At 39.9% G+C, this 24931-nt stretch overlaps 1 protein-coding gene and 1 pseudogene across 1 annotated transcript; one reads left to right on the plus strand and one right to left on the minus strand.

Annotated features, from left to right (window-relative positions):
- The first annotated feature begins 441 nt into the window (after positions 1–441).
- Positions 442–2563, plus strand: LOC103448828 (ras-related protein RABA1b-like; annotated as a pseudogene).
- A 6449-nt stretch (positions 2564–9012) lies between these two features.
- Positions 9013–11187, minus strand: LOC114823367 (linamarin synthase 2-like). Its single transcript, XM_029098872.2, has 2 exons — positions 10552–11187; positions 9013–10110 (listed from the first exon to the last, which is right to left on the minus strand). The coding sequence occupies exons 1-2, from the start codon at positions 11066–11068 to the stop codon at positions 9176–9178; spliced, it is 1452 nt and encodes a 483-aa protein (XP_028954705.1). The 5' UTR covers positions 11069–11187; the 3' UTR covers positions 9013–9175.
- Positions 11188–24931: the final 13744 nt, after the last annotated feature.

Here is a 24931-nt window from a genome sequence, read left to right on the forward strand (position 1 = left end):
AGCATCCTTTGCTTTCCTTGTTTATTAGCTCTGCTGCTCACTAGTAGTATCGATCTCATTTGTAGTTTTATTTACAACCCTCAAAGTCATTCCCCAAACCACTAGAAATTGCCATAAGACTAGAGCAACTTGCCTGATCCCTCGGGAACAAGCTCGAACCTTGTATTTGGCATCCCTTTGTACTTAGAATGCTTTGTACATTAAATAAATACATTTCTGTACAACTCATTTCCAGTCATTTACTTTCCTCAGTCATTCACACTTCCAGCAACCTTGTCATTTAGTTGTTGTTACATTTCTACTAGCGGCATCAGTAGTGGCATGCTTGCACCCACCAATTTCATGTTTGAGTAAATTCTGGGCATGCTCGTGAGGTCCATGGCGAATTTAGGGAGCAAACATTTTGGCACGCCCGGTGGGACCCTTATATGGAGTTAGATCATGAACAATCCATATGTTCATGATTTTTCTCAACATGGTTTCAACCACTACGTTCCGGAGTGGGAAAAAGATGACGGTGTTGAAGAATGCCCAAGCTATGGCTATGACGAAAATCACATGGAGCCAACCTATGAGTTGCCAACTTATGGGTACATGGCTGGAAAGTACTCAAGTCCCATGGGATATGATTGTCGGCCAACTAATGTCTATCAACTAAAGAATAATAATCTTGAGGATTAGCCAATTTATGGCTATGATGAAAGTTATTATTCTTTTAATGACAATCACATTCATGAATACTATGATAGGGCAACAAATGGCTTTGAGTATCAAAATGCTTCCAATGAGTACATAGAGCCAATATATGAGATGCCAACTAATGATCATCCAAATGAAAAACTCTACAATGAGGATGTGGGCAGATTAGATAAGGTGTCCAAACTCCATGTGGCAAGCATCGAATATGGTGAAAATGTGACCAAGTGTTTTAAAAGGATGGAGGAAAGCTATACAAGTTTCGGAGAAACCATGAGAAAGTTGATAGATCAAATGTGTCAAATCCCCTCTACAAAACAAACTCACCCTACTACAACAAAGGAAGAACAAATCATACACATTGATGAAGGCCAAACAATGGCCCTCCTAATGAAAAATCCATGAAAATGGATATGGTTGTAAGAGACCAAGCTAACATATCGAAACCGATAATGGCTAAGATGAAGCTTATGGCTATTGTATGCCAAACGCCTACACTCGGAGGGCTCGAACCCACACCTCATGTGGAGCCCGAAGAAGAAGAAAATAGTTTCCACACCGCCAACACAAGCATGTCGTCCATGCCGAGATCTCAAGGAGGACAAAGCTTGGGATCAAACATGAATGGCCTCCTCCTATGGTTCCCAAACTACATGGCATGGCCAATTAAATGGTGAATTTGATATTTCTACACTTAATTTTAAAAAGAAAAAAAGATTTTAAGTGGTGAGAGAAAAATAACACCTGGGTAGCCAATGGGCTTCACCCAACTTGCCCGAATGGCTTTCCTTTCTGTTATCCTTCTGTGCATTTTTTCTCAGTTCCTTTATTTCTCCTTTTCTCTTTCTCTTCCTTTCTTTTTTAAATCTCTGTTTCTCCTTGTTCGTTTTTGTTTGAAAGGGCCTTTCTTTTGCTTTTGGAATTGTCAGGCAACAAAAAACAACAAAAAACAAAAGAAAAGCAGAAAAGAAAAATATAAAAAAATGTGTAACCTTTTCTCCTACTTTGCCCAAAAGGGCTGTAGTTTATGTTTTTGTTGCCCAACAAGGTCTTTCTTTTTGTTGTTTTGATTTGCCTGAATGGGCTCCCTTTCTCTATCTTTCATTTTCCTTTCTTTCTACTCCTCTGTTTTGCTTACTTGCCCGACTTGGGCAGATGTTGTGTTGCTCGAATGGGATTTCTGTAAAAAATAAAAATAAAAACACTTTCACAATTCGCACATCACTCTTCCCAAGCTCCTACCGAAAGCTCCACCACTCTGCATCTCTCTCTCTCTCTCCAGTGTGGGCAAGTCCAATCTACTATCTAGGCTCATTAAGAACGAGTTCAACCTGGAGTCCAAATCCACCATTGGCATTGAGTTTGCCACCAAGACCTTAACTGTTGACAGCAAAGTCATCAAGTCTTGGATTTGGGACATTGCTGGCAAGAAAGGTATCACGCCATTACTAGGGCTCACTACCGTGGGGTTGTGGGTGCACTCCTTGTGTACGACGTCACCCGCCATGCGACATTTAAGAATGTTGACAGACGGCTGAAAGAACTAAGGAACCACACCTATTCCAACATTGTTGTAATGCTTGTTGGGAACAAATCAGATCCGCTCCACCTTGTAGCCGTCTCAACTAAAGATGGGAAGTCCTATGCTGAGAAGGAAGCACTCTACTTCATGGAAACCTCTACATTGGAAGCAAACAACATGGGAAACTCATTCGCTGAAGTTCTGACTCAAATATACCATATTATGAGTAAGAATGCAGTCGAAAGGGGAGAAAACGGAACTTCATCAATCCCAACACAAGGAGAGAAAATAAGTATAAAGGATGATATGTCCACTTTGAAGAGAGTCAGGTGTTGCTCAAGCTAGGCCTAATTAAACCATGGAAAGTGGAGGAACGGTGCAGAAAACAGTTTTTGAAGTTTGCCCGAATGCCCGACAAAGTTTTTCTTGGTCTTTCTGCTATCCAAGATGATGCCATCAGGGTAATGTACTCTTCCCATGTCTACCACTGCAACTGTCGCTGGTCCTCGATATGCTCCAGATGACCCAACTCTTCCCAAACCATGGCTCATGTGTTCTGGCAGGAATATCGCCTATGGGCGTTCTTGGCTCGAGCACACAACTCCCCGCGGAGTTGGCACTTTGGTTGTTTGTCGGGTTCTTGCTTTGTTCGTCGAGCTACAAGAAGATGACAAAGTTAATTCTGAAAGGTGCCTTTGTCGGGCCTTAAGTATAGGCCATGAGGCTTGAAGTCAAAACTAACTTAAGTGCTGAGGTGTGCCACTGCCATCTCAGTATGGCAGATGTAAAATGAGTAGATTTAAGCCGATTACTTGCGCCTCAAGTTACTCTAACTTCTCATTATCTAAGGATTGTCGTGGATGAGTTAAATCCACATTAGATTTTTTTCTATGCCTTGAGATCAAAGACTTTTGTGTATCTTGTACAGTAAAAGGGCAAAGGTCCGGGTCTAATCACGACATTAAGTGGATTCACTCTTAAGATAGTAAAACCATTTAATTAAAACCAGATCTGGGAGTAAGCTGAACTTTGGATCATTAAAAGACCTAAAATGGGCAAGATTGAACCTTGTCGGGCACGGCTGGACCTTTCACCGTTTCTTTTCTTTGCCACTACAAGGGTCTGAGGGTTTCAAGGAAGAATAGATGACAAATAAATTTACACAAGAAAAATCAATATTACTGGTGAGCAGCAGAGCTATTAAACTAGACAAAAGATGACTTTTGTGAGGGCTGATCCTGAAAATGATTAAGGTTGGGGGTTGACTATAGCTTCGTATGCAAATCTGGCTTGAGCAAAGTTTGTGAATTTGTTTGTTTGATTGATTGAGTGTCTTTGTCTTTGGGCCCTCTTCCTCATTTTATAGGCGAATTAGCCTAACTGCTTACAGCTTGGTTCCTGCCCAAAAGCAACTGAGGGGCAGTGACTCATCAGCAATTTACCTACTCTGCCATTCAGAAAGTGCTTTTGGGCTGAGAGTAAGCTGATTTCCATCAAGTGTCACTTCTTTCAAGCCACTAGCCTTTGCATTAAATGTGGAATCATCATTTTGCCTTGGGTTGGGCGAATGGGTTTGATGCTGGGCCTTCGAACAGAGTCATGCCTCTTTGGCTTCTTTTTCGCGCTTCTTTTCCTTTGGTCCAAAGTTTAAATATTAACCCAAACATCATGCTTCAATGGAGCAGACCTTTTCCTCAACAACCAGATGGAAATTTTGCAAAGATGAATCTATAAAAGATGAGGCAAGCAGTGAAAAAGCCAAAAGCGAGGTAGACAGCGCGAGGAAATCCCATGAGCCCGAGCTGGTGTTGTGGCTCCAGAACGAATACATGGGTGGTGTCTTGAAACTGCAACTCGAGCGAAGAACATCAATCTGTGGATCAAATTCCAGTACAGCTTCCGATCTCAATGGAATGGATCGATGAGCAACAATTGCAGGCGATATTCTTCCATTTCCCAATCTTGGGGATCTCTATTTGCCCTTATTATCTCTCAGTACGGGAAGAGAAGTCTGATTTTTGCTGGTTAGGGAGGGAAGTGTGTGAGCACTGAGCATATAAGGCAGTAAGGGTCTTTCTCTTCCTGTCTTCCTTTTTCTTTCTTTTTCTTTCTTTTTCTTTCTTTTTCTCTTCTGTTTTCCTTTGGCCCGAAAGAGGGTCTCTCCCTCTTTCCTCTTTCTTTTTTTATTATTTCTTTCTCTTCATATTTCTTTTCCTTTTCTTTCTTCTGCTTTCTAAGGTATTTAAAAGAGACAAAGAAAAGTATTTTGCCCGAAGGGGCTATATATATATATATATCTAATATTTGTTATATTATATTATAATATAAGCTTGACTGCTTTTCTTCCTATAGCCCGAAGTGGCTGTCAGTATCTTTCTTTTCCTTTCTCTCATTTCCCTCTCTTTTCTTTTTTCTTTTTCTTCCTCTTTCTCCTTGTTTCTTTCTTTTCCTCTTTCTTTCACCTAGCCCGAGTGAGCTTTTATATATATTATATATTATATAATATATGTTATATGAGAGACAAATAAAAGTACTTGGCAGGGCTATGTGTATATATATATATATATATATATATATATATATATATATATATTATTTATATTATATGAAAAGAGGCAAAAACAAAAAAACAAAAAAAGAATAGTTGCCCAGATTTGTTTATCTCTTATCACTTTTTTCCAGTTTGCCCGACTTTGGACATTTTTCCAGTTTATTATCTCTACAACCAACAAGGATGCTCCCATGTTCGTTGTTGGTATCAACAAGAAGGAATACAAGCTAGACAGCAATATCCTTTCCAATGCTAGTTGCACTACCAATTTCCTTACTCCCCTTGCCAAATTTATCAACAAAAAGATCGAAGAGGTAGACGTGCCTCTTCCTTCAACATCATTCCTAGCAGCACTGGAACCGGAAAGTCATAGCAAATAAAGTTGCCCTTTATGATCAGTACATGGAATATCTTCCTCTCATTGTGCCTTTATTGTCATGGTGGGCTTTCAAATATTCCTACCTTCTGCAAGAGAAAATAGTGCTTAGTGGCGAGGCTTTTCTAGGTGTTCTTCATTCTCAATGTCTCTTATACCTGCTATATCATCAATCTTCTAGAAAAGCTTATTAGAGTCGTAAGTTTCACAAACTTTGCTCAAATTTGTAAAACTTTGGGGCTTCTGTTTGCACCTAAAATGTACCCAATTTTACTCATTTGGGCTAAATAAGGCATTTGGAGGATTATTATGCAAGAAGACTAACTTGAAAGATATTTGGCTACATCAAGTGAGATAGTTTGACATTATAATATTAATTTTCCCCTTTGTTTGAGTGGTAGAGGTTTGCCAAGAGTTTTGTTTAATCAAAACAAATGCTTGCTTTTGGATTGGAAGATAATATCCAGACATGGAAGTAGACATATGGAGGAAACAAGCCACCTTGTTTTTTTATTATTAGTTTATTGCTAATGGTGAAGACATATGCTAGAAACATGTGGTGGAAATGCCAGTTGTCATTTTTTATAATATTTCACATGCAAGCTGGCAAATGGAATGTATTCGGGCTGGATTGGTGTTCTTCGCAAGGAGCTCTTTTAGATCTCTATATAATGGAGCAGAGACAGAAGGATTATGGACACTCAAACAACCTTTCAAATCAGCTTACTCAAATCAGCTCATCAATCTCCTTGTAGACATTTAGTTTTAGCCAAGCATCCTTTGCTTTCCTTGTTTATTAGCTCTGCTGCTTACTAGTAGTATCGATCTCATTTGTAGTTTTATTTACAACTCTCAAAGTCATTCCCTAAACCACCAGAAATTACCACAAGACTAGAGCAACTTGCCCGATCTCTCGGGAATAAGCTCGAACCTTGTATTTGGTATCCATTTGTATTTAGAATGCTTTGTACTTTAAATAAATACAGTTTTATACAACTCATTTCCAGTCATTTACTTTTCTCAATCATTCACACTTCCAGCAACCTTGTCATTTAGTTGTTGTTACATTTCTCCATATAAGTAAAGTCTTTATTTTTAAGGCAAATAAAGTACCTTGATTTAAGTCACTCCAACTCAATAACACAATCTTTTGGTTTGAAATCAAACCCAGACACAACCACAATCATTCAAAACCTGTCTACCAAGGGCATCTAGTAGTGGTACGCTTGCACCCACCAATTTCATATTTGAGTAAATTCCCGACATGCCCACTAGATCCATGGCGAATTTAGGGAGCAAACAGTACCTAAACCCTGAACACAGCCTTCGTAACAAGCGGGGCTTCCCCAAATATCTGCATAAGCTGATCCGAATCTGCACAAGCACATTCGAACCCATTCGTCTCATCGCTCGCACTGTAAATAGTAACAACCCGCTCTTCGCTGCCCGGGACCGTTTCGCCGATTTGAATCTTGGATTTTGTCCTCCCTTAGCTGCTTCACAATCTATTCTCCTCTCCCAATTATGCTCCCAATCTTCTTCACTGGGCATAAATAACGGTAAATCGTGAACTCCGCGTCGATCATGAATTGCTCCCTTTCTTCGCCGAGATTTCTCCTTTTAATCCCTCCTCTGCCGCCGTTGTCACTGTACTTCGACTGCGAATGAGAACGCTTTCCGTAACTATTCCTCTGGCCCGCAATCGCTATCTTGTGAACGGAGAGAGATGACGATCAAACTGCCAGATTATGCTCTATGCGTTTTGAAATCTTGGATTTAGGTTAATAAATATTTTCTTTTTATGTTATATTGTAAAGATTTTTATTATTAAGTAATTTGTTATATGGGTAAGGTGCCAATATTTATTAACAAAAATTTAAGGGTAAAAGACTGTTTACTACCCTCATGTTTCGTGGTTTTCAACATTTAGTACATCAAGTTTTTTTCGTTTCAGATTCATACCTAAAGTGTAAATTTTGGGACAGTCTCATACATCTATTAGTCAAACTGTTAAATATGCCGTTAATTGTGACGTGCCGCTCATGTGGACAATGACTGGACGTCACATGTCATCCACATTTTTTTTCTTTTTTTCTTTCCTTCTTTCTTCTTTCTTCTTCCTTCTTCTTCTTCTTCCTCCGACTGCAACTCTTTTTTTTTCTTCCTTCTCCTTCTTCCCCATCTTCCTTCTTCTTTCTTCTCCTTCTCTTTCTTCTTTTTCTTCCTCCGAATCTGGGGAAGTTTTTTTTTTCTCCTTCTTCCTTCTCCTTCCTCCTTCCTTCCTCTTCTTCTTCTTCTTCTTCCTCCGAATCTGCCCAGATTCAGTGTTTTTTTTTCTTCTTTCTTCTTCTTCCTCCAACTGCAACTTTTTTTTCTTTCTCCTTTTTCCCCTTCTTCTCCTTCTTCCTTCCTCATTCCTCATTCTTCCTTCCCCTTCTTCTCCTTCTTCCTTCTTCTTCCTTCTCCTTCTTCTTCATCTTCCTCAAAAAAAAAAAAAAATCATTCATCTTCCCCAGATTCGGAGGAAGAAGAAGAAGGGGAAGGAAGAAGGAGGAAGGAAGAAGGAAGAAGGAAGAAGGAATAAGGAGAAGGAAGAAGAAGGAAGAAGGAGGAAGAAAAAAAAAAGTTGTAGTCAGAGGAAGAAGAAGGAGGAAGAAGAAAAAAGAAAGAAAAAAAAACTGAATCTGGGCAGATTCGGAGGAAGAAGAAGAAGAAGAGGAAGGAAGAAGGAAGAAGGAAGGAGGAAGAATAAGAAAAAAAAAATTCCCCAGATTCGGGGGAAGAAGAAAAAGAAGGAGAAGGAGAAGGAAGAAGGGGAAGAAGGGGAAGGAAGAAGAAGAAGGAAGAAAAAAAAGTTGCATTCGGAGGAAGAAGAAGAAGAAGAAGAAGGAAAAAAAAAACAAAAAACAAAAAACGTGGATGACACGTGGCGCCCATTCATTGTCCACATGGGCGCCACGTCACAATTAAGGTAGATTTAACAATTTGACTAACGGATGTATGAGATTGTCCCAAAATTTACACTTTAGGTATGAATCTGAGACGAAAGAAACTTGATGTACTAAATGTTGAAAACCACGAAACATGAGGGTAGTAAACAGTCTTTTATCCAAAATTTAAATAAAGGGGTTATGTAAAAGTGAATTAAAGCGTGCAGGGTGTAAGTGTAATGTCTCAAATGTGAAAGGTTTTTGTGAAAACTCAATAAACCTCAGGGTGTGTTAGTGTCATTAACCCAACCCTTGGAGCTTCATTGATACAGACAATTAAATTCAAATGGATAACCCTGGCATTTTGAAGGTTTAAGAAGATTTTGAGAGAATTAGAAGAGGATTAGACCTATAAAAACTTCTCACTTGAAATCCTCCATGTGGGACCATAATTTTTCAGCACCGCAATAATAGGTATACTTTAGAAGTTCGTCATGGACTCAACATCTCCGACTTGAGCTTATCAAACTGACCAGCGACGCCACCACATCTTGCTATGTTCCGGAAAAGGTAAGCGAAGTCCGCTGACTTCACTAAGACTGACTGTTTTTGTACTGCAAGACACGAAAACTTGATCAAATTGGGGATTATATTTGTTTCCTTATATTCTTGGAGATTCCTACAATCTAGGGATGGCGTGTGCCACAAGTAATCATACTCCAAATATAACATAATAACTATTTCTAGATATCCGCTTGGATTCTCTTAGTTTAATACATTTCTATATCTAAAAGGTCTCTATCTCAACTAATATAATACACCCATCTAAGGTTCATCTCTGATAACGCAATTATCACATACCTTTAAATGTAACCAAACCAATGCATTCGAGGAGAAATAGAGGGAAGTAAGAAGATAGAAAATTAGAGACATGATAGAGACAATGATTAACATCGACTACAACATGTGATGTTGTTTATTTATAGTGAGGGGCTACAACAACTAGAAAAACTGAGATCCAAATTATCAAACATAAACAATAAAAGCATATTTGATAGTTCATGAAAGGGGACCAAACGTGTTCCTCATTATGTAGCAATTCATTCACCAAGTTGGAGTGCCTCCTTAAACAATCTCTCAATATTATTGTACGATGATCCTCCAACATCAGTAGCTTCAACGGCTTTTTTCTTCCATTCCTTTGCTTTTCCCCTAATCTTCATCCCCCCTTCTCCTTCTAGCATTTCCTTAACAAGTGCTTCAATTTCGTGGCGCTTCACATCGGGGCTCAGCTCCATTCCAATTTCCCACGTTGTGCATGAGTACAGACAATTCGTTTGTTGCTCTGCAAAGAAAGGCCAACAAATTACAGGCACACCATGAGATATAGTTTCAATGGTAGAATTCCAACCACTGTGTGTTAGGAAAACCCCAACAGATGGATGAGCTAACACTTGCTCCTGTGCACACCAACTTGCAATATAACCCCTATCCTTAATCTCGTCAAAAAATTCATCGGGTAAAATTGGTAAGTCACCCTTTAACACATCAGCCCTAACTATCCACAAAAATGGGTGCTTGCTATTTGCTAGCCCCCAGGCAAACTCGATCAAATGTTGGTCAGTCATCGTCGTTATGCATCCATAATTTGCGTACACAACTGAATTGGGTTTCTTTTTATCAAGCCATTCCAAACATTTTGTGTCTTCTTTCCATAAGCTTGAGTTAAGTGACTTGACCAAACTGTTTTCGGGGAAATGCCTACCAAGCAAATTAAGGGGGCCAATGGTGTAAATGTTGGGGAACATTGTCGATATTACCTCTAACACTTCGTGTTCGAATTCGTCAAATGTGTTGAAGATGATTGCAGAAGAGTTCAAACAGCTCCATACTTCGGATCCCATGAAATTAAACATTATGTCGTTGAGATCAGTAACTCTAATGAAACTCGGGATGTCCTTGAGCCGAACATTTCTCATGCCTGGGATCCAATCAATTGGTGTATCGAGTGTGCCATCATGCATGAAATTCCCATCTGAAATGCATGCCAGGTGAAGCATGTGTGATGATAGATAATTATATTGATGGTTACAAGAGTAAATTTGAAGATCTCAAATGTTTACTTTAATTTGTAGTTGCTTGATAAAAAAAACTGATTTCTCATATTTTTACAGGTGCATGGTGCAAAATCCCTTGATAACTTTATCCAACAATTATATCAACTCGGTCAGGACCGACTCTTACAAATTGGAGTGATTTTATTAAAACCTAAGTGATCTCTATATAACTAATCACTTTAATGCACTGCCAAATAAAAGAATATATACTTGAAAGGGATGTGTATGATTTAACTCAAGTGTGTCATGATAATTTATGCATGCAAAAATGTTCATACACATAAATAAACTGATTATTTATATTATGCAACGAAAGCATAAAAAAAAAAAAAAAATGGTGCACAAATTACAGAAAGTACCTTTGAACGGAATGATGCCACGTTTGATGAGTTCACCGTATTGCAAGTACCCCATGAAGCCACAAGCAGAGGCAGTCCAAAATTGAACCTCTGGAATGCCTAATTCTTGAGCAGCTTGTCTCCCAAAGCCCATGACACCATCTGCAATTATACACGTAACTTGTGGCACTTGAGATGTGGTGTTGATCTTCTTCACCAGTTCTTTAAATGGGCCAAGACAAATTTTCTTAATGGAGTCACATAAAGCTGGAATATCTTGGGTTCCATCCTTATCCGAAGGGGGCAACCCGTCCGGTATGGTCTCGAACACAAAGTCTGGAAGACCCTTAACGGAGTCGGGACCTTTAGATCGAATTAAACGGTTGTGGTTGAACTCGGTGTTGATAAAGGTTATGTGGAAGCCCTTTGAGTGAAGAAGCTTGGCTAATTGCATCACGGGGTGAACATGGCCTTGTGCTGGGAATGGGACTAAAACTGCATGCAGTTTTTTGGTTGCTTTTTCTACCGAACTCATCATCTCTCTTTACCCAAAACTAGGAAAGAGCACAGTTTTGAAGTCCTAGGCTTGTGTAGTGAAAAGCCAACTTCGATCTTTTGATTGAAAATGTGTGCCGGCCTTCTCTTCGGCACTTATCAATTAGTGGGTCACGTTTGTCAAATGTCTTTGTTCTTTTTTAATTTATCTTCGGCGATTATTAATTAATGGGTCACTTTTGTCAAATGACTTTGTTCTTTTTTACTGATCCAAGTCATCTGTTTAGATGCGGCAGCCTTGTATTAGATGTTAAGCAGAAAACTCCAACAATCGGATCCATATCTTGTCATTGCAAGAGAAGTAAAGGCTGCAGCAAACTCCATCACGGCATGCAGTAACTAACAGTCTCAAGGGTCAAAACTCCTCTCTACTTTTCTCTTATATACTAACTAAAAATGTTTAGAAATTAAGAAATCTTGATCTCCAAAGTTCTATCTTCTTGTCTTCCCTTTCGCAGAAGCTAAAAATTAGATACGGATCAGCTCATCAATATCCACCCCGCTAACGGAACCCAGTACTCTATAGAAGTATTACGTTATTGGTGTCTCGCGCACTTTCCTCTTTTGTTTTTCATATCCAAGAAATTACTGAATATAGCCATGTTTGATTTACATGGTCCTCATTGAAAGGTAGGTACTCCTATCCCACTATGACTTAAGCTACCAAAAGTACTATACTTAAATCAAATATTTGGTTTTAATCATTGAACAAGTACATACAGAGAACAAGTAAGTTGTATCAAAAAGAGAGAAAGAAAAAAAGTGCTAAAGCAGTTCGATAATCATTTGATTTTTAACTTTGTATGACCTATGTTTCTTGAAAACTGAAACCAAATATTTGAAAAATTGTTCCGTAATTATTTTCAGCTGTAAAGCAAAAATTGTAAGCTACTTTTGTGAGTTCAAATTGAAAGAAGAGACGAGACAGATTGCCACCACCCCAAGGCCAACGACCAGAGTCGGCAGCTGAGGGATTTTTCCTTAGGTTTTCTCTCCAGAGAACGGCTAGGGTTTTAGTAATACGATTATTCTAATCTGAACAAAACGAGAGGATGGGTTTGAACGGTTCTAAAAAAACACTAGACGCTAGTCGGGCGGCGAGTTAGCGCCTAGCACCTAGGCGGCTAGGCGGGATCTAGGCAGGCGCCTAGGCGACCTAAGCGGATTTAGGTAAATTTCTTATATATCTTGTAAATAAGTGCATATTAACACATAAAAAATTATTATTATATGAAATCTATAGATAAGATAATAAAATAATGATAAAATACAAAAAAAGTATCCAACAAGTTCAAAATTTTAAAACACATTAAGCAAATATACCATATAATTTAAGACATTTTGAATGATTAGTAAGTTAAATTAATTAAATTCAGAGAAATAAAATATAATTCAAGATATTTTAAAAGGAAAACTAACCAAAAGTGCTTTAAAACATTAAGTTTTAACCAAAAACCATGTTACAAGTTTATTTAATGGTTAGTACAAAGTTCAATTTTAAATCTGTTTGTACCACACTTGACTAATCCCGAAACTACCGAGCACCGATCAACGTTATACCTTCAAGGACCCAGAAGAGTTTCCCTCAAACCAGGAGGTCAATCATAGCGCGACACGTGTCGACATCAGAAGCCAATCATAACGCGACACGTGTCAACATCAGAAGCCAATCACAACATGACACGTGTCAATGTCAGAACAAAGCTAGAAACTCTCTTCTATAAAAGGAGATCATTCTCCCACAATATTTCCTAATGTCATTTGTACTAAATTATTCATTAGTACTCACTAAAGGAGAGCTTGAACCTATGTACCTGTGTAAACCCTTCACAATTAATGAAAACTCCTCTACTTCGTGGACGTAGCCAATCTGGGTGAACCATGTACATCTTGTGTTTGCTTCCCTGTCTCTATCCATTTACATACTTATCCACACTAGTGACCGGAGCAATCTAGCGAAGGTCACAAACTTAAAACTTTCTGTTGTACCAAAGTCCTCGCCGATTTTGTTAATCAACATTTGGCGCTGTCTGTGGGAACGACACTTATTCCCACTTTCTTCAGCTTTGTCAAGTTGGTTCCACCATTCGTACATTCTTTTTTAACCAGGCATCCCTTTCTAACATGGGGAGCAAAGGAAGCCACAACACCTAGAATGACACCCATCTTGCACCTGGTGCGAAGCAATGAAAGAAGGAACAAAAGAAGTTTGCTTTTCAGGCTAAAGTCGATGAGCTGGAGGCTCAAAACAACAAGATAACGATGAAGAATGAGATCCTCCAAGAGCAGTATGAGAAGGTCTTCGAGATGTTCCACGAGGCTAGATATACTAAAACACACGAGCTCATCACCCCTGTGGAAGTCAACCATCAACTGGGTGCGCCCTCCAACACGGAGGGTCATTTGCCCTCGACATGGTATTCCTGTTGAGGAGCGAGCTACTTATCGAAATGGTGACCAACATGAGACTTCTCTCAACCCAGTTGTTTCGACCCGAAGCAAGAGGAATGGAGGAAGGCACCTCCTTATAGAAGGAGTGGAAGGATCGAAAGCCATTTTTCGCGATTGTCAAGACTTCCTAAAGCAACGTTGAGACAATCCCATCCATGTAAGCTTGAAGATTAATGACCCAAGGGTCTCTGAAAGACTCGGTCCTCTTCCATGTCCCAGGCCGGCTACCAATTTTGGGAAGGGGCAACAAATCCTAGAGAAACACGAAGGTATAGGGGACTCAGAGATGTTCCAACAGACATACCTTGGAAGTCAGTACGGCGAGTCCAGGGAAAAATGGCATGCTCTTGATCAAACCTTCCTACTTCCATTAGGAGATAGAGATTTATGAAAGAAAGCTCCAGTGGTACATGACTCCACTCAGGACCCTCTTGTCCTACAACTCCTTAAGGAAGTAAACAAGTTGAAGGCCGAACGACAAGTTGAGATACCTGATTGGAACCAACCTAGGCCTGGCCTTCTTACAAGGAAGATCCTCGACACCCCATCCAAGCAAAGACAAAGCAGAATCTTGGCTTGCAACTCTATACTGGAAATAAGGACCCGATTGAACACCTTAACCTCTTTGAGTCCACCATGGCATACTAGATGCACACCGACAAAGAGTGATGTCTTCTTTTCCCCTCCACCCTCTCTGGCGGAGCTCTAAACTGGTATTGCCGTCTTCCACCTGAGACGGTAGACTCATTTGAGGAATTGAGGAAATTGTTTATTTTTTAACACATTTTCCAGACCGATCACTTACACTCTGCGGATGACTTGTACATTATTTGTCAAAAGCCAGACGAGTCATTACGTATGTATGCTGGCCGCTTCAGCCATGAGTATTCCTGTTGTGCCGAGGTAGACGACAAGACTGCCCTCAAAGCCTTCACAGCAGGCCTATGTGACTGTTTCTTTAAGTATATGATTAATGCCAACACTTGGAAGACTTACTCTGAGGTGATGGCGCAGACTTATAACCATGCCTTCGCCGAGGCAAGGACATACCAAGAGAAACCCCTAACAAACATCCCCTATCAGCAAGTGGGAAGTGCAAGCCAGACTCACCCAAATAAGAAGACCTTAACCTTCCAAACGGCAGCGGTGCCTCCCCCTGCCTTACTTAATACTTTGCCAAGTCAACAGACATATCAATCTCAGGGCAAAAGGAAAGATTTCCATCCTCACCAGTCTCATTTTAGTAAAAGGAGTAGGGATATTACCGCGATAACCAAAGGTATCACCACGATAATCCCCGACACCAGGCAGTCAACACAGTGGGTCAAGCATATGTCAGGACATGCCCTACCCCGAGGTATGAGGCATACACACCTTTGAACGCCACATGCATGGCCATTTACCCCAGCATAGAACCTGATACGGAAGCCAAAGCCGAGGCACCCGGATTACAAGCCCACAAATAACACGGGCACATTTTGTTGCTACCACGAGTATAACGGCCATGACGGCGAAAAGTGTATAACCATTTGTGATCATATTGAAGCTTTGGCACGTGAAGGAAAAATTGATCAATTCCTTCTTCACCCTCCAAGGAGTAACCGTAACCAACGCCAGGTGAATATGATATATTCCATAAGTGGCGGCACACCCATATCTAAATCTTCCAACAGGGCTATGAAAAACAGCGAACGAGCTTTAAGGCCTGGCCATCAAGTGTTTCACGTGGAAGACATCAGGGGAGGCAAGTATCAAAAGCCTAACTAGGATCTAATATGTTTCTACTTTAAGGAAGAAAGAGATATCATCTACCCTTACAACGACCCACTAATCGTGGAAGCTCACATAGCTAACTTTGAAGTACGACGAATCCTGGTAGACATGAGGGCTTCGGTCAATATCATGTTTGCTGAAGCTTTCAGGGCACTTAATGTAGCTGAACACTTGCTCGATCACTCGATTTCTCCTATGATAAGCTTCTCCGGTGATATCGTTCAACCTTTAGGGAGCATACACTTACCTTTCACCATTGGTACAGGCCCTTACACAGCTACCATTATCACTAACTTCCTGGTGGTTGATTGCCCAATGACATACAATGTCATCTTCAGACACACATGCATCAATGATCTCAAGGCCATGGTATCCACACATATGTTGTTGATGAAATTTCCAACCCCCTATGGCAATGGTTACATTAGAGAAGATCAACTTAGTGCACGATCATGTTACAACACTTCGGCCAAGCAACAGCACCTACCTGTGCCCAAGGAAACCCTTTCTATACATGACCAAGTCATAAAGACCAGCCCAGACGAAGCCAACTTGGATCTTCACGGTGGCAACAATCAACCCGACAATCCTCGAGACGACTCTTTCACCCAGCAAGCACAACTCACTGAAGAGTTGGAGAAGGTTTCTATCTTAAAAGATTATCCATATCGCATGGTGAAGATTGGAACCACCTTGTCACCACCCATTCGGTTGGCATTGATCTCTTTTTTGTAAGAGAACATTGAGGTCGTCGCCTGGTCATACGAGGACATGCCAAGCATCTCTCCCGATATCATATGTCATCACTTGAGTATTGACCCCAAGACCAAGCCAGTGAGACAGAAGCGAAGATCTTATGACGCTGAACGATACGAAGCAATAAAAGCAAAAGTTGAAAAACTCAAAGGCATAGGCTTCGTCCGCGAAGTCAATTACCCAACATGGGTAGCAAATGTGGTCCTTGTTAAGAAAAATCCAACCAATGAAAGTCTCCTCGTTCAAAAGGTCTTGTGGAGAATGTGTGTCGACTACATCGACCTAAACAAAGGATGCCTAAATGATAGCTTTCCTCTTCCTCTCATTAACATACTTATAAACTCTACGGCAGGGTGTGAACTCCTGAGCTTCATGGATGCTTATTCAGGATATAACCAAATCCTCATGAACCCTCTGGACCAAGAACACATAGCCTTCACTACTGACAGGGGACTATATTGCTAAAAAGTCATGTTATTCGGCCTATAGAATGCAAGAGCGATTTATCAGAGACTAGTCAATTCCATGTTCGTCGAACAGATTGGGAAGAGCATGGAAGTTTATGTTGATGATATGCTAGTCAAGAGCAAACATGCTGACCAACACATCACTAACCTATCTGAAACTTTCACCATTCTGAAGAGGTATCAAATGAGGTTGAACCCCAATAAATGTGCCTTCGGCGTAGGCTCTGGCAAATTCTTAAGCTTCATGATAAGCCAACAAGGCAATGAGGCTAATCTCGAGAAGATCAAAGCAATCCTCGACATGAAGGAATCGGTAACTTTAAAAGACATCCAGAGCCTTACTGGCAAGGTGGCAGCCTTAACTAGGTTCATCTCTAGGGCCACAGACAGATGTGCTCTTTTCTGCTCTAAGTTCAACATCAACTTATGTTTTGCCTCTCCAACTCATCCCCAGTCTAATGGACAAGTCCAAGCCATCAACAAAATAATCAAGCGAACTTTAAAAACCAGCTTAGACAAGGCTAAAGGTTGTTGGCCAAAATTTGTACCCCAAGTTCTTTGGTCACACCGCACTTCGTATCGGACATCAACAGGAGAAACCTCATTCTCACTTTCCTTTGGTACAGAGGCAGTTGTCCCAGTTGAGCTTGAGCAAGCAATGTTCCAAGTCTAGGACTACGTGCAAAGCAAAAATGACAAACAACTTACACTCAACTTAGATCTAGTCGAGGAACACAGAAACCAGGCTTACTTGAGGAATGTCGCCTACAAGCAGCGCATCTCCAACTATTATGACTTAAGGGTCAAACCTCGTTATTTCGAAGTGGGGGATTGGGTATTGAAGAAAAGATTACTCTGCGACAGAGTCCCGAGTGAAGGAACACTTAATCCAAACTGGGATGGAACGTTTGAAGTTGTTGGCATCAGTCGCCTTGGCTCCTACAAGCTTAGAAGCTTCGATGGCAAGACCCTTGGCCATCCATGGAACACTAATCACTTGAAGTGCTATTACAAGTAAACTCACATTGTACAAGTGTTAAGCTTCAGCCGTTCGACATCTTATGTAATGAAGACCATTTAGCATGAATTCAATAAAGAGGTGATTTAGACATCTCGGTCCTAATCCTCTTACATTCCTAACAATGAAACACTCGGGTTCAAAACTTCAACATGAATGGTTCCAACATGAAACAAAGTCTAAGTATATGTCAACAAGACTATACAAATAAATGAACAGCTTTATAATATATTCGTTCAATCATACATTCCAACACATTCATACATAAGCCAACTGTGCTTCGAAAGGGTTCAACATACTTTGTGTCATTCGACACTTACTACAATATGCCTCGACACCTTGCCTTTATTCTCACCAACCAGGTAATGAAATGTGAAGAAGGAACTCATCTTTATGCCACCAACCAGGTGATGAAATGTACAACCCGTACTCTCCTTCATGCCACCAACCAGGTGATGAAATGTACAACCCGTACTCTAATATCATTTGGCAACTTGCCACTCATGCCACCGACCAAGTGAAAAAAGAACTCATCTTCATGCCACCAACTAGGTGATGAAATGTACAACCCGTAATCTAATATCATTTGACCACTTGCCATTCATGCCACCAACTAGGTGAAGAAGGAACTCATCTTCGTGCCACCAACGAGGTGATGAAATGTGATGAAAGGTGATAAAGGAGCTCACATTCGTACCACCAACCAAGTGATGAAAGCAACTCACCATTCATTCCACCTACCAGAAGACAAATGGTACAACTTGTACATGTGAACTCCTAGCATTCACAAATAATAAAAAACCCTCAAGCTTGACGACTCAATGATGCGTAAATAACTTAACACACAAATTAAACCCTCTTGTTGTCAAATTGTAGTATAAATGCAAGTAGGGATCGTTCAAAACCGGGGATTAGGAAGGCTTGCTAAAACCTCTAAACTGACTTAAAAACATATAAACAAAGTTAAAAACACTAAACTAGACTCAAAGAACTTAAAACAAACTCAAAGGACTCAAAACAAGCTAAAAATGCTCAAATCTGCCTAAAAACACAAACTGGGCAGATTTGGACTTTAACACACTTTTGGGACACCTAAAAACACAAATCAAAACAGGTTTTGACTAATAAAACACTTTAAAGTAAAGGCAGTTTTGGTTTTGACGAATTTGAAAACAAAACAAGTAAATTAAAGAACTAATGAAATATGCACGAATTTGAGTAAATTGAATGGATGGAAGGCTAGCTAGGAGGTTCTTCTGCACACACGACATACTTGAACATAAACCAATTTTTAGTTGTTCTTTCGATCAATCATGAAACTCAACACCCCAGGTTAATTAAGTCCGCTTAAATTAACCTTCAAGTTCTCCTTAAGTTATTGAATTGGATGGGAAAGCGCATACAACAATTCAAGCATTCTTCAAAAGTTTTTACGTGAACAGCACAATAAAGATACAATCAAAGATCATTAAGCATTATGAAAACTATAAGTATTGATGAGGCATTCTTTATTATGATGAGCATTAAACTCCTGCCAAGAATTTATTTAACGCGATCGTTTATAAGCGACCTCCACTACTTGTGAATATTGGTTTGTAACTATTAGGTGAAACTCCCTTATACTCTACAATCATCTTCATGCATGCAAACGAAGTGTGCACTCTTCATAAACATACACGAATAAGTTAGCAATCAAGTAGTTAAACAAATTGAATTCACAACTTATGAAATCACAACTGAAGGTAATCAAATCATATTGCAAGCATGAACATGGTTTCGAATTCCCCCTAGCTAAGGGGGGGTTTAGTTCCTCATACTCATAAAGCAAAGATAAACAAATTTAGACATTGAAAACAAAAGAATGAAAACACATAAAAACGCTCCAACAATCCAGCTTGAATGGCAAGCACGTCTAAGGGTCCTCCTTCTTCTCTTTGTTGCAGCACAAGGTGTGATTTGATGGATGAGTGGTAAATTATGGTGGTGGATGGATATAGGTGAGTTATGGTGAAGGGTGGATGGGTGGATTGTGTTCTCCTCTTGTTATGGTGAAGGGTGGATGTATTTATAGGCTAGGGAGAGGACCACTATCTAATTAAGGTGGTAGTGGTGTATGTTGTGGTAATAAGTGGATGTAATGGGTGTAGTGGGTGAGTGTTGTGGTAATGAGTGGATGTAATGGGTGTAATGGATGAGTGTTTGGTAATGAGTGGATGTAATGGGTGTAGTGGATGGATGTTTGGTAATGAGTGGATGTAATGGGTGTAGTGGATGAGTGTTTGGTAATGAGTGGATGTAATGCGTGTAGTGGATGAGTGTTTGTAGTTGTAGGTCAACACACATGCTGATTTCTAGCCTTCTAATCTTAAAAAACGTCCATCCTCATGTCTCCATGCTTGCACTATCCAATCTTGGCCCAAAAATGCTCCAAAGTGCTCCAAATAGCACTTTGTTGCCAACTTTGTTATTTGAACCTACAAACACACGAAAATAGCTTAAAATATATAATTAACTAAGAAATAACAACACAAATGCATAAGAACAAGCTAACTAAGTCGCATAAATATGCTCCTATCAAATTCCCCCACACTTAGCTTTTGCTAGTCCTCGAGCAAAACAAAAGAAACAAAACAAAACAAAACAAACAAAACACAACCTAACCTTCCAACATTTACCTCAGGGATTTTCAATGAAACATGACATGCCAAAGATCACCACTTATATAGATTTAAGCAATCCTTACCCTTGAGCATACTTAATCATAGTCACCATTCACTAGCTCACATTTAATCAATTAAAACAACATTTTGAATGTAGTAACATGCCTTAGAGAATTCCCTCAATTCCTTACTAGATACTCTCTATTTTCACACACATTTTCTGACTACACACCCTACACTAGTTATATGTGAGAAAATTGATGTAAACATGGAGGACTAGTACTCACATATGTTATAACAAAGAAAGTAATTTATGGAGTTAATAACCATGTTTAGATATGATCTCATGAATGGTATGCTACTACTTAGATGCGAGAACCAGTGACACCATATGCTCATACCAATTTCGAACTCCACAAATTGAAACACACAACACTTAAGATTGAAGTCATGGGTTGTAACAGGGCTTGGGAGTAATGGCTAACAAAGAAAGGATATGAATAACAAACGTTCTTAAAGCGATAGCAAGCAAAGCAATGAAATAGACACTTGGAATTCACTTTAGAATGCAGAGTCAACTTTTACTTATAAAGGGAAGATTCATGCAACACTTAGGGCCGAATTCAATGTTTTGGACCCTTTTTTAACAAACAACACTTTAGAGCTCTTTTTTTTTTTCTTTTCTCTACCCTTGCCTTATTAAGGAATTTGGTACACACACACACAAGAATCACTTCCCCCACACTTGCTTTCTGCAATACATTGATCAAAGAGTTCATTTTAGGTCATGCTTTACTATGCTTCAAGAACAAGGGTATGGATGGTCCTAAAACTAGGCTAGGTAAGGATAGTGTGGGTTAACAAAGAACATAGGCTTAACAAGGTTCAACGGGGTTAAACTTAAACACATAATGAAATAGGGGCACGGCAATTTGGCTTTGGTGGTTACTACACAACTTCATCTTGAATATGTGTTATGCAAATCAATAGCATGCTTTGAATGAAATAGGCATGAGTTCTAGCATTTGGAACTAAATGATAAAACACCTTCTAAGTAGCAACCACGCAAAGAATAATGAGATCATGCAACGACTTTAGAAAACAATGATGCACAGATTATTAACTCTCCAAATAAACGTTTAGGCCCAAGTCTCACAAGGTTGTAGCGTTCATTTGAGTTCCTTCCTTCAAGCATGTTACAAAAACTGATTTTTCCTTTATGATTGCATGTGAATTCATAATTTATAACCACAACCAAGCATACACCAAAGAGTAAATCAATTTTCATCCATGTTTATGACTCTCTTTAACAGTCATGTAATTAAAAACCAAATCCTCATCATTGTGTTGGAAGGTACCCTAAGACACAAATAAACACACAAAAACAACTCTTTTTGGGTTTTTCAAAACAATTTTTCAAATTTTTTATGAGATTTTCGGATTTTTATGTCAAAACACACTATAACACTCCAAAACAGCTTAAAAACACTTAAAACAGCAAGGAACAACACTAGAAGTAATGGGTGATAAACTCCTACGAATTTCATGCAAAACAATGGTTACCCCCCACACTTAAACCAAACATTGTCCTTAATGTTTCAAGCATAAACTCACACAAAAACAAGCAAACAAACAAACAACGAATAAACATGACAAGTATGGCAAAGTAAAAACCAGACAGAGTAGAGTTTAAGAACGCAAATTTGGTTTTAGAGATAGATGAACTTGTTGACTTTCCACAGCTTTGATCTCGAACTGGTTTGGAATTCTGAGCGAAGACTATGAGAGTTCCTTGGTTTCAAATCAGACTCCTTCTTCTCGGTTGATTTGATTGTGCAGTCTGCATTCTTCTCTGCTTGTTTCTTCTGCACGGCAGGCAGGCACGAGGTAGAGGTGTTGGTCTGTTTCTTTCTTCAATCTTTCCAAGTGCCCACCTCTTGCTTTCTTTCTCCTTGTCCCTAGCTGAGGATGAATTGGCAAATTGTCTCCACATGCTTTGAGGTATCATTTTCACTTCCCTTATCTGTTCCCCAGGTAGATGTGGTAGATGAAAAGGAAGCATAAAATGATGAAGATGAGTACTCGAGAGCAAGGCTAGGTAAGCAATCAAGAAGGGATTCTAGGGAGTCGGTTCCAGATCGGAAGATTGATACCAAGTGCTAGCTGATTGCTCTCTTTCTCCTTGTCCCAAAACAACGACAAGGAGAAGGACAGGGAGAAAGCATGATATGAAATACTCTTGCTTTCAACCTTTATGATATGAAATACTTTTGCTTTGGATGAGTTGTTTGCAGAGGTACCCCAAGGAATAAGGAACACTGAGTAACTCGAGAGGGTTTGTTGGAAAGACATGCTTGGAGAAGCAGAAGGGTTATGTATGTCTGCCTTGCAATGGAGGGTGAAGGGTGACATTTATAGGAATTAATAACCGGTACTATTCTTTCACTATTGTCAGCAACCGTTGGATGATTTAATAGTAAACTTCATGTGCTTTCTACTTCACAAGAGATCTTCGATAGATTGCCCGTAATTTTCGCAAGGCTGAGTGTGCATGTGACAAGCGCTGACACCTCTGGAAAAGCAAGTGCCTTTTCGATATCTGGAATCGGCGCTTCGACAAACTGCCCGTGATTTCCGTAAAGTTGCGTCTGCATGTGACAAGTGCTGACACGTCTGGAAAAGCAGATGCCTCTTCGATATTTGGAATCGGTGCTTCGACAAACTGCCCGTGATTTCCGCAAAGCTGACTCTGCATATGACAGATGCTGACACGTCTGGAAAAAATAAGTGCCTCTTCGATATCTGGAATCGGCGCTTCGACAAACTGCCCATGATTTCCGCAAAGCTGACTCTGCATGTGACAGATGCTAACACGTTTGGAAAAACAGATGCCTCCCCGATTTCTGAGCTTGCCTCTTCGATCTTTGAAATCCCGTCGAGTGCAGAGGTTGCATGTAACAAGTGCGGACAAATCTGGAAAAGAAGATTGGCTGTGGTTTCTGAGCAAGCCCAGCTTTTGAGAAAGCTAGCTCCTCTTCAATTTTTGAGTTGGCCCCTTCGATTTCTGAGCTCGCCTCTTCGATGTTTGAAATCCCGTCGAGTGCTGATTTTTATAAAGGTACGCAGGACGTTCAGTACATTTGAATTTCTGCCTGTAGAAACTCCCTTCTTGCACTTCTACGATCTTGACTTGTCCGACCTCTTCTTTCTTTAACACCTCTGAAAATGTCTGGCCCATCCGACCGTCATTTTGACTTGAACCTTGGTAAAGAGGCAGTCCCGCATTCTCCAGACAACATATGGCTCCCATCCTTCATATCCCCTACTGGTCCTCTTACCGTTGGGGATTAAGTGATGAAGAATGATATGACAACTGCGGTGGTGGCCAGGAACCTTGTCACTCCCAAAGATACAGACTACTTGCCAAACGGTCTGATGAGTTGGCTGTTAAAGATTCTCTGGCTCTAAGTGTGCAGTGTGCAGGTTCTGTGTCTAATATGGCCCAACGCCTATTTGCTCGAACCCGTCAATTTGAATCATTGATGGCTGAAGTGATATGTCTCAAACAGGAGATTAGAGGGCTCAAGCATGAGAATAAACAGTTGCACATGCTCGCACATAACTATGCTACAAACATGAAGAGAAAGATTGACCAGATGCAGGAATCTGATGGTCAGATTTTACTTGATCATTAGAGGTTTGTGGATTTGTTCCAACAGCATTTGCCTTCGTCTTCTAGGGCTGTACCGAGTAATAAAGCTCCAAATGATCAACCTCCGATGTTTCCTCCTTCTAGGGCTCCGCCGACTACTGAGACTTCTCCTAAGCAGCTTTTGTGAAGGCTCCCTGTTGTATTTTTTTGCTTAATGTTCCTTTCTTTTTTATGAAAATGAATGTAAAAATACCTTGCATAACTGTCAGTGTTTCAAAAATAAACCCACACAAAAAAAAAAAAAAATTAAACAAGCAACAAATAAAAATGGCAATCATGGCAAAATAAAACTACAGAAAAGGGAAGGTTTTTAGGAATGCAAAACCAATAGTGGAGCAATTCAAAAATCTTCCTTATTTGAATACATGGGTTGCCTCCCAAGAAGCGATTGCTTTAACGTCTTCCAGCCAGACGAAACTTCCTTCTAAACTTAGATAGGGCCCATAGCATGGAATTGATCCTTGAATGGAAGGTGACACTAAACGTGATCCGGCAATGGTTTAAATTCTAGTGTAGGTGCCTGAATCATCAAAATTAGCAAGTTAGTATATAATAAAATCGAAGTTGGAGAAGATGGCTTACTTGCTTGCTCCAACACAAACTCAATTACGAACACCACATCTTTGAAGGTTGCAGGGATATGGGACTTGGCCAGATCTGGTGTTTTGAGAGTTATGACTTGTCCTGTGTCATAAAATCCAACTTCTTTGGGAATTTTCATCTCAAGTGTATCTTCTTTGATGAATTCTAGACATTCCCCATCCATTTCTTGCTTTTGATTCTTTGGAAAGGTTTCGAAGATGCCTTTCTCACCCTTTTCTTCCTTGGATTGCATAATCCTGCAAGGAATAAGGACATTTGGTGAAACGGGGTTAGGACAAATTGAATTTAGGCTTACCTTGGTTGTAGTGGACGGGATAGAGGGCATATGGGGCTGCGGCAAGGGTGGTTCTTCCCTTGCCGTGGCCTTGTTATTCTCCTCTTCTTCGAGCAGCAGCTGTTCATCCAT

This window comes from Malus domestica, chromosome 01 (assembly GCF_042453785.1).
Source record: "Malus domestica chromosome 01, GDT2T_hap1".
Lineage (NCBI taxonomy): Eukaryota > Viridiplantae > Streptophyta > Magnoliopsida > Rosales > Rosaceae > Malus > Malus domestica.